General features: G+C 40.5%; 1 protein-coding gene across 2 annotated transcripts; it reads left to right on the top strand.

Moving 5' to 3' along the window:
- Window positions 1-1,309: 1,309 nt before the first annotated feature.
- Window positions 1,310-9,760, top strand: LOC103715207 (uncharacterized). Of its 2 annotated transcripts, none has more exons than XM_008802798.6 (3): window positions 1,310-2,038; window positions 7,616-7,919; window positions 8,124-9,760. In XM_008802798.6, exons 1-3 carry the CDS (start codon window positions 1,636-1,638, stop codon window positions 8,827-8,829), a joined length of 1,413 nt encoding a protein of 470 aa, XP_008801020.4. In that variant the 5' UTR covers window positions 1,310-1,635; the 3' UTR covers window positions 8,830-9,760. The 2 variants fall into 2 exon arrangements, with proteins under 2 accessions (XP_008801020.4, XP_008801093.4); XM_008802871.6 differs by having other exon boundaries at window positions 1,370-2,038; window positions 7,634-7,919.
- The last annotated feature ends 1,470 nt before the right edge of the window (window positions 9,761-11,230 follow it).

Here is an 11,230-nt window from a genome sequence, read left to right on the forward strand (position 1 = left end):
CAGCCGAGCAAAAAATTTTCGTCATTAATATTGATGTCCATATAGCAAACAAGGAACACCACACAAGCTAATCCATATTAAGCAATGAACTTTTATGACTGATTAAAAACTCTTTATTATTTATACCAATATCCATGTAGTGAGCATGATCCAGTCAAAGAGAATGAAGATTTTTCTCAAGCCGTTCCACTCAAATCTATCAAAAAAAATAGAAATAAATGAAAGAAATGTAAAAATAGGGTTTAAGTCGTATTTTCTTTTATTAATAATCTAAACCTTATAAACTGAAGTACATAGCCTCTATTTATAATACTATTGAGATCCTCCCTTGTATAATTTGGGTTGGATTTTTCTTCTAATTTGAATAGAACTAGTTCTTCAAAAATAAATATGATCAATAGAGATAATTAAGAAAAAAATAAAATTCTATAAAAGTTAGTTCTTGACTTCACGTTAAGTTTTACTTATGCTGCTCTATCTAGTTCTTTATGGAATGGAGATAATATTTGATCAAAGTCTTTTCCTGAAGAAAAAAAAATTCGATTTGACCAGTCAGTTTCTGGCCCTAAATGATTGAACTTCTTAGGAGGTACATAACCTCTATTTATAATGGTGAGATTTGTCTTTGCATAATTGGAGTCGAATTTCTGTCTTAGTTCTAATAAGATTTACTTTCCTAAAAGCTAAAATTTTACATGAGATAGATCTCAACTTTTATATTAACTTTGTCTTTTGTTGTTTTACTTGATTTTTCTAAAATTCAGATATACGCATCAGTCAAAGTCTTTTCCAAAAAGAAAATTTTTGGTTTGACCGGTCTATTTTAGGGCCAAATGATGGAATTTAAGCCTGATCACTAGAAAACCATTTTTTGATTAAAAAAATTATAGAACTGAGGAGATATAGTATGAGATAATTAGTCCTGTATTCATGAAGAAATTATTAGATGGACAAAATCCAGTTGATCAGTCCAAAAGTTGGGGCACATGTACGGTGGATAGCAGGATAAATTCTCATATTTATTAAAAAAAAGTAATATGGCGAGAGACAATCGGGTCTAATCCATCTAATAGCTTCTCGTATTCATGTTGTTATTTGAGAGAGGTGGGCAAATGGTAACTTTTTTGTTTACTGCTAACTTGTACCAATCTAGTATGAGTATATCTAAAAAAATCAAAATACAATAAGTCACGAAATGCTGAGGCAGCTCGCTTTTGCTTGTCCAAAGAATGTAATTTGCAACAAAGAAGGCTAGCAGTCTGTGCAACTTCTTCGGCCTTCTTAAAAATATGCTTTGCTATGAAGATAAGATCACACTGGTGATACTTCAAATATTATGAAGCAAGGGATGGCGTCATCCAGCAATATTAGGGCACTTTCGGATCCAGCGGAGGCAAGTGGTAGCTCTCAGCCTCAGCCTTAACAAGAATCATCATATTCTTAAAACCGCGTGGATTTCTAGGATCGTCTAAAATCTCATCCCTTACGTTGAATATTAGAATCTATCAAGCCTTAACATCCAACGGCGGATCCAAAAATCATCGGAAGGCGAATTGAGATCCGAGTCCGTAAAGACCTCCATCTAATCTCCCGTGGAACAAGTTTCTACCCTGTTCTGTGGTCTGTTGGAGAGAGATGCGGCCTCGCGAAAGAGAGGAGGCTCCGCCGCTGGAACCCTCGCCGCCGCCTCCGGCGACTCGCACTGGAGGCGGTCTTAGCAGCATGGTGGTGCGGCCGTCCGACAGCAGCGGAGCGGGCGACGTTGTGGAGCCCGAGGAAGTCCACGCCACGAACGACCGCCGCGACTCGCCGCAGGGATTCCGCCGCCGGGGCTCTCCGCCCAATCTTCGGCTCCGGGGCTCCCCGCTGGATCCGCGCCGCCGCGTCTCGTCGGCGTACCGCCGCCACGGCAACTCGCCGCCGTCCCTTCACCGCCGGTACTCTCCGCCGCCTTTCCGCCGCCGCGTCTCTCCGTCGGATTTCCGCCGCCGCGGTAGTCCTACCGGCTTCCACCCCCGTTACCAGCGATTTAGTCCAGGTCTGTATCTAGTCTTCTCCTTCGGAAACCCTAGAGTTCAAGAGTTATGATGAACCTTGAAGTGATATGCTGTTTTATGTTTGTGATATCTGCTTTGTTTTTAGGTTTACATAAGGTTAGAGGTATGGTACGGAAAAGAAAAGGTGGATGCAATTTTTTTTTCCTCCCTAAAGTAAATCCTCTAAGAGGGTACAAATTGAGGGTTTCGGCAAACTAGGGTTTGAACATTTTAGATTTTCTATCCTTGGAATAATATTAAACCTAAACTTGAATCATATCTTAAAGAAGCCTTGGATCTTAATCAAAGAAAAGAAGCACTGTGGCCTCCTCCTCTATTTCCTTTCTTATTTTCAGAATGAACTTAACAAGCCGAGAAGTTGTAATTTTCGCAATATTTTTCTCAATCGATTACTCTTAAATAGACTATCTCCTTTCTTGGTTGTGCTGTTTGTCTTTTATTATTGCTATAGAGCTACAAGTGAAATGGTGAAGTTGATACATGAAAGTGGGGGAAAACAAAATTATGAAAGACAGAGAAGAAGAAGGAGATTGACGAAATCATGGTGAGGACGAACAACTGGGAAAGGCATATTTGAGAGCATTATCTGTCATTTATCTTATATTTCTAATGTTTCCATGATGATGTTCAGCATGTTTCCTCTTCAAGAGTAAATTTGGATTCCAAGTCTTGGTTTTCCTTGGAAGCATGTAGAGATTTGATAACACATTACCTGGTAACTGCAGTTTGTATTTCTTGTTTATTGCAAGAAACATATGCTAATTAGTTATGGATAACAGGTACAAAATGATTAGGTTAACACTTACTCCTTTAGTTTATTCATAAATCCTAGAAGTTCCTAGAAAAAAATAATCTTAATGGTCATATGATTCATGTCTTTCTCATTCCTATTTATCTTAGGCCATTAAGTAATATGGTCGACCGCATTATCTTTAAACTTGCTAATAAAAGCAAAGATGTGTTTTGGGCTAAACTGCAGTGGGTGGCAATGATATCTGCACCTTTTCTGTTGTTAGTTCAATTCAGACTAACTGCAAAAATATGAGAACTTAAGAGGGTTGCATTTATGCTCAGGATGACATTTAGTACTTTGGTTTAGTAGTTTTGAAATGGTGCATCTGTGTTTGCTAAATTTATAGGTGGTCTGTATCATTGTCTCGATAACTCCAAGTGTTTTTTAATTGAGAAGATGAATAAACCTTTAATTGGTAGATGGTCGGTGATTGTGCATTGTGTGAATTAAATTATTCAAGGTTGTTTTCAGTTTATGCTAATTGTACATTACTTGTGGGAATGAGTGATAAATGCATTCCTTACATCAAACCTTCTCTTTTCCTCTGTTTGCCTGAAACTTTGAATCTTGGTTGAACATTTGATATAGTAAATATTTTTACTGTCATGCAATGTTGCCCTGACCAGTAATATGTCACTGCTGCACGGAGACTGGTGCTAGGTTAAGAGTCATTCAGGTATTTTCAAACTTTGACAGATCATACTATTATCCATATCTCCTACCTCCGGCTTGTCTATTAACTCCCGGCCACGTTCTTTTTGCTTGATTGATAAGTTGAACATTAACATCTGAGGCAGCCCTAACTAGGAATAGCTGGTGAATGAGGATTTATAAAGCCAGTCGAAATAGTTGGGGCAGATCTGCAAGGTTGCAGCTTATATCTATTAATTAACATCTTATAATCAAATAAGCATGGTAAAATTCTATTGCTTAATCATAAGATTATACTGCACTGGTAGGGCATGAGCATGAACTTTTACATGAGTGTTATTCCACAGAATGCATAATATTCCAAGTTGTAAGCGACTTATCTTTTGTCTAAAACAAAATTTATGCATCATAGACAGATCGTAGACCTTTTTCTTAGTAATCTTATATTCTTTCTATTAGTCAAATGGCTAATGCCACATCAGGCCGTCCTTTATGCCACTCTGGTGCCATAGTGGCAGACAAACTTCAAGTAGATGTACAATCCCAAAATCAGTGCAAATCATCAAAGAAAGTCAAAAATATTTGATTCCCCTAGTTGAGTACACCAAAAGAAACATATCCCAGAACTCAAGCATGTTTAACTCTGTAGTCAATTGGAACCCTTAATTTTTCTCTAAATATTTGAGTAAACATTACAACAAAGGGAAACATAATATATTTTCTTTTTGGCATTAGGTTAAGCAGATATGGTAAACCTGTAGTTATTTGGGAGGGGACTGTGGCTTTCTTCTAGGGTGGTGAAGCAAAATCTATTTTTGATCCAGACCCTCATTATGAATCTAGTCAGTAAGTAAAGCTGCTCATTTGTTTCTTGCTCCTTGTCACGCAAACTACCAGCTCAGCTTTTGGTTGCAGACATAGATAAGAACTTGTCCTAGTACACCAAATGAGGGTTACATAAATATTTCAAGTTGGTGTACGAAGACTTAATAATAGAGAAGTTTTCACTACTTTCCCATCCCTGATTCATAGTCAGGCCGTTGGACTTTTTGCTTTGCTTCCTCGTGTCTTATGGTGGCTCACTTGAGACATCTGATTTTCTAATCACTAAATATTCTCTTCAGAGGCTTTTGACCTACCTTTACGTATTTGAGTCTATGTAAACACAAACTAGTTGAGGATAGCCTATAATGCTGGGATAATTTTTGAATGCTACATTTTAAATATTTTGATCATAAATTGAAGTTAGAACGGTTTCATTGTTAAAAAAAATAACAAAATGACCTGTGGCAAATGCTTAGGATGAGGGATTAATGATTTATTATGCAAGGATTCTGTTTTCCTTTCCCTTATTGTATGCCTTTTCCCTTCTCAGAATTGATATATTGCTTGCCAAGAGTGCTTCCTTGGATGCTAAAACAATAGTTCTAAGAATAGCATCTATGCATGCTATTCTTTTTTCTGATAATTTCTTTCACATTGTATTGTGGCTCGTATGCTTATGCATTTTGAGTGTATCGGCATATGCTCGCTATTTAACTACTTGAAGAAGTTTAGTGCCTTGTTTTCGTGTTTGTTATCTCCTGTGAAGCATTTTTGTACTTAGCTCTTACACAAGTCATGATAAAATAAACTGATTGGTGTGTTAGACCAATTTGATGACACAGTGGTGAGACTTATTATATATATGCCTCATGATCATGCATCTATGATTCATAACTAGGGCCTTTTGCATTGACCTCTTTCACACCTGTAAACACAACAAGTCTTCCTATATCCTTTGATTTTAATATTTGCATATAGTGAATTTGCAAAGATGAATCAAATGCCTGTATACAGTTTGTGCCAAGTGCTTTTTGTTTATTTATGCACTGACTTGAATGTTCAGTATAATGGTCAAGCACTACAAGCTCCAGAATATGCCAAATTGTGAATAAATCTTGCTGTTGTGCTGTAACAGTTTCCAAGTTGGCTGGCTTGGGTGCAAGATCACGGGTAATGAAGGCAGGATTTTAGTGTGGGTTAACATGCTGGAAAATGCTTTTTTTGGAAAATATGGTGGGTGGGTCATGTAATAGTAGTCTAAGGATGGATGTACTGGCTTAAAAAGACTGCTAAAGAATATTTGTGGTGACATACAATGTTCTTGATGGTGTTGCCATTTTGTGCTAAAAGGCATCACTGTGGTGTTCTGATCTTGTTGATGGAGCTGTATATGGACCCAGGTTTCACATCAGACCTTAACCAGTGTAATTCTACACAGCAAACAACATTACCAGCACATAATTTAGGACATTTTACAAGAAATTAGGTTGTGAGTTGGTTTAACATGGCAACACGATTTATGAATTGGTGAAGGTGGAGAGGAAGAGAGAGAGAGAGAAAGATGAATTGGTTTTTTGGGATTTGAGTTCTATTGTTTAAGTAACAGTAGCATGACAGACTCTATAGTGCATATCCTTGGAATGTTATTGAGTAGCAAGTAATGGTGCTCATGGGAATTATAACCTTCTCAGGCAGGCAAGATGGTTATTCTGAACTTCTTTTCTTGTTGCTTGTCAAAAATTTTGGATTATCAGGTGCATTATTTTCATCTTACAAAAATCTGCTTCCACCTTTATTCACATTTTAGCTTGGCATATCTTTTTCTGGTGTCTGGTAAAGGAAATAACAAGTATTTAGGGAATTTGAATGGTTAATATCTGTTGAAGTTACAGATAGTTGTATTGGTACTCTGGGTAAAGAAGCAGACATGTATATTGTTGTATGGAGAAAGGAATAATAAGTGAGTACTTATTATTGTTTGGATAAAGGAGCAAGAGGTGACTACTTGAAACAAATAACGGTTTAGGGTTGATGGCACTGCCAGTTTCAAGGTTTGGATGGGCAATCAGTTGCGACATGACACAGGCATTGAGTCAATACTGTGGGTAGAATCATGAAAAGTGGGTGCAGAAGAGATACTTTGAAATTGTTCGACCTCTGAATGGGATCATCGGTTATTCAATTATGCTGAGACATATTATAGAGAATCATTTCATGGCCTCTAATCAGCAAAGGATTCTGGCACAGGATAAATTTGGTAAAGAATTTATTTGTCAAACAAGGCTCATCTCCGAGATTCCCTTGATAGCTTACAGGGGATTCCCTTGATAGCTTACAGGGGATTCCCTTGATAGCTTACATGAAAATTGAATGGACCCTGTCATTAGTTGACTTGAAACTGCAAATTTAGAACCTTAATGCTTCATGAGTGGTCTCTTTCACTTGGTATCTTGTAGCTGGTCTTTTTGCTTACATGGTGCTGCCTGGTAGAGGATTAACATTGTTGATGCTTCAGTTACAAGACTTAGTTCATGCAGGGGATAAGCTTGATATTGCAATGTGCATCTAGGCATGGTCCCTAGGTTTTGGAGAAAGATTTTTTTGAGAATTTATCATTATTGGTAATGAATAATTGGCTCTGTAAAGCAGTCTATGGAAAGCCTATTGGTGTTGAGGTTAGAGAATGTTTCTTCAGTTGTTGAACTGTTGCACATACACTTTGAATTTCTCCTGCATCATTATTCTCACTGGGCCAGCTTGATGCCCTCAGCAGCAGGTGGTTCGTCTTGAACTTATATGAACAGCAGACTGCTTCTTGATTATGATATTTGGCATTTAGGCTAAACTTGAAGTCTATGGGGAATCTGGACCATGTCCTTTCTACTATATATGAAGCAAAATGGAATGCCAAAGCCATGTGATTGTGAGGATTATGGTAAATTTAACATCAATTTCTCTTGATACTTAGGTCTAAACTGCATAATGAGGTACAGAATAGATGGTTTTGGTTCTTGATTTACTGAATGATTTCAGTATTTACCTTCCATTTTAATTTGGTTACAAACCCTGTATATTGTATTGTTAGATATGAAACAAAGATGTCATGCTACTTGATGCATGTTTCTGCTTCTTCCTTGAATGGAGGAGAGCTTTGAGCGCAGTGAGTGCTCTTTTAAAGTTGTTTACCTGTTGGCATTGACTGATCTACAAAATAGATGGCTTCTAACAAACTTCTCTTTTCTGTTGTGTTGGTATATTACCATTTAAAGCTTACTGGTCTTGTCTTCAGGATATGCTATGCATGCAGGTTCTATTTCACCTCCACGCCGGCAAAGGCTGGATGATGCTCGTTATGATGTGGAGTTTGATGGCTCAGCGGGACAACGCTTTGGCCGTGGACTTCGAGGTGGCAGAGGAGGTGGAAGGTTTCGAGATGTTTCACCACCTTATGGACTTGGAAGGGGTGGCAGGTCATTTGGGAGGGGCTACAATGCATCTGGACGGGGTTTTCCACCCTTTGATGGAGAATATGTTCATAGAAATGATCCTAATTTATCTCCTCGGGAAGGTGACTGGATCTGCCAGAATCCCTCGTAAGTTTTTCTCCCATATACCCATGCATGCAGGTGCTCTTAAAAACAGATTCAAAGAGAATTGAAGGTTGTTATTCTCTTGATTATAATGATTTTTCTTGTTCAAATTCCTGTCCATTGGTGCTTTTTTTTTTAACACTTCTGGTTTCTCTCTTTTTGCTGTGTTTTTTGGTATTTCAGTTATTGTGCTTTTTTCATTTTCAGTTGTGGGAATCTGAATTTTGCACGGCGAACTTACTGCAATAATTGCAGCAAGTACCGCTTTGGACCTGAACTTCATAGTCACAGTCGCAGTCACAGTCGCAGTCCTCAGAGGGGTTATTTCAACACTCCTCCCCCTCGTGGGTCTCCACCAAGGATCTTGGGTCCAACCATTGATCGTGGCCTGCGGAGAGACTTGGTTAGATATAGATCCCCACCTCGTGGCTGGGACATGGATGGGCTCAGAGATTTTGGTGCTAGCTCACCACCCCCAGTTCGCGGGGGAAGGTTTGTGGATCACATGCGGAGGGAGAGACCTGATTACCGTGATGAACTCGATTATAGAGGGAGGGGCAAATTTAACTGGGCCGTGCTTGATGAGTTGGATCGTAGTGATCGCATGAGGGATGGGTTCATTCCTGATAGAAGAGGCTATGATCGACGCCCCCCATCACCCCGTGGTCGGTGGGGTCAAGATTCAAGGGAGAGAAACCGCTCACCAATGGGGAACAGGCCACTGAAGAGTTCTTTTATGGGCCGAGGTCGAGATGATCGACGCTTAGATGATTCATATGCAGGTCGAGGGCGGACTGATGATTTGAATGTGGGTCGTGGACGTGGTTATCGGCAGGGTGGTGATTCTTTTGCAGGTCCAGGCCAAGGTGATCGGCGGGGCATACCCCGTGGTAGGAATGATGACATGTACTAGGTGCCAGATAAACAAATGAATGGCATTCGGATAGGTAATTTTTGTGGGACCTGCTTTTGCTGAGATGACCCTTCATAAACTGAGACTTGGAATTTCTCCAGCTTAGCAAAGTTCTTCAGGCCCCTAGTATGTCCATTTTGGTGGTTGTAGTCTCTGTGGCTTCTTAATTCAGATTTTCTTCATTATGTAAGAGTTTTTGATGGGCTAAGGTTGAACAAAAGAGAATCATGTTCATGTTGAAATGGTCAGCTTAGTTTTTATCCAGACTTGAGGGTTTATCTAGTACCACCCCATGTTATTGATGGAGCTTCCTTCAGTTCTGCTTGATGTCTGTTCAGAACTTCAGATACTTCAGGTTGTTATCAAGGTAGATCTGTTGTTTGGCTTCATGCATATCTGAACAAGGCTATGCAAGATTAAGAGCTGCTATTAATGGGATCTCAAGTGAAGCATCACAGGATATGGGAGTTGGCCCGTGGTTGCTTTGGTTGCTCTGTTCGGTGCTGCATGTTTCCGTGGCCTTCTCTCGTCTTCTTCAGATTGGAAATTCCTCCCCGGACCGGCTTTTTAAAAACACTGCAGTTGATATTTCTAGAAAGAATAATCAGCACTGCTCATTGATTGAATGGTGGTCTTGTGGTGATCCTGGTTCTGAGGCAGTGATTAGAATTTCGATGCATGGGTGTCTTTTGCGTTGCCATTTCTATTCTAATCAACTGACTGTTAGCTTATGGATTCTTTTTCACTGTTTGGTAGTTTGCAGGTGACTTTCTATGTGCCGTTTTGGGTCTAACATTCCAGGGAATATGCAGCGAGTGAAATAGAAGTGCTTCTGTGGATAATGGGGGTGCATACCAAATGCAACAACCTTGTGAACGCGTATATCTCGTCTCTAATTAATTATCTTAAAGGTTCCCCTTTATGTTCATCATCCTCGGTTTGTTACTGCTCTAAGTATTTATGGCATTGAATATCTTTGATAAGTCATCCACTCATACCCTGCATGTAGCGTGCTTTGGAGATAAGTTATCTACCTTCTGTTAACCTGCGAGGACTTAATTATTGAAGGCTTCTAAAATACCAGGTGTAGGTGTCCATTGCAGAGTTAAGGACCGCTTGGTTTCCTTCGGGCCCCGCAGCTATCGCTATCCAATCTCATGCCCTCCTGAAAGGACTCTGGTCATCCAGAACAGTATTCCAACGTCTTGGCTGATGATTGCAACCAAAATTTGCACGATGTTACCTGATGAGCTTAAAACAATGACTGGTAGTGGATAACAGTGATCTGGTGTCATACCACTATTTTGAATTAAACCTTCTTTTTTGGTTCCCCAACTGCATCTCATTTTGACCACCTTCCATTCCTTTTTAATAAAATCTAAATCTGACACGAAACTCAATGTGCTTTTTTTTCCTCTACACTTGAGGTCCAGCCAAAAGCCCCCCCACCCCCCGGCGCCCAAAAAAAAAAAAAAAAAATCTTCTATTCCATGGTACGTGCCCTATTCCTCCATGTTATGCCTTTATAATTTTATCTCCCTTTAATGGCGTGTGGTCATGGCATTATAGCCAGAGTTTCACGAACCGGTCTATACCGGCTAGTTCGGACCGGTCCAGCCTATAACCGCTACATTGGAGCAGTGGAAACTGGTACAGGACGGTTATGTGCTGGAGACAGAGAAGAAGAGAGCGCGGGGAAGAGAGAAAGGGAGGAGACCTGTGGCTGCTATCGGAGAGTCGTGGAGGGACGGCGGAGGCTACAAAAGAAGGGAGACGGGGGAACCCGCAGGGATGCGGCAGAGGCCTTGATGCAACCTCGGCTTTCGTCGTGTTTCCGCAGGTTCTCCCGTCGCCCTTTCGGGCCTCCGCTGTCCCTCCGCGGCTCTCCGATGGCAGCCATAGGTCTTCTTCCTCTCTCTTTTTTCCGCGCTCTCTCTCGTTCTCTTCTCCTTCTCCGGCTCCGGTGAGAAAGAGCTAGTTGGTTCGTACCGGCCAGTTCCGGTACGAACTAGAACCGTATCGAATCGATAGATGAATGATATGCCTATCGATACTGGTACGACGAATCTTAATCGTAGCGACGTGGCATTTTCAAAAATAGAGCCATCCAATCACCTAGTGCCATTCCCATTCGGTTGCATCCCCGTACGCGGCCGGATGAGCGGGGATCCTTTTAGGAGCGCAACTCGTTTGCCAAGCAGTAATTTTAGCGGGAAAGCCCACTGATATCGCTAAACCCCTCTCGATGCTTGCGCGAGCCATCCAGAGTTCGTGATGGAATCAAACTCCACCATGTGATGCGTCTACCTTGTCTTTCTTGACCATCCCCCCTATTCTTAAATACCCATTTTAAACATACAAAACCGCTGTCCCCACTCCAATCCGACGGCCACCCACTGGC

The sequence above is a fragment of the Phoenix dactylifera genome, chromosome 12, assembly GCF_051530095.1.
Source record: "Phoenix dactylifera cultivar Ajwa chromosome 12, Ajwa_hap1_PhDact_Kaust_v1.1, whole genome shotgun sequence".
Lineage (NCBI taxonomy): Eukaryota > Viridiplantae > Streptophyta > Magnoliopsida > Arecales > Arecaceae > Phoenix > Phoenix dactylifera.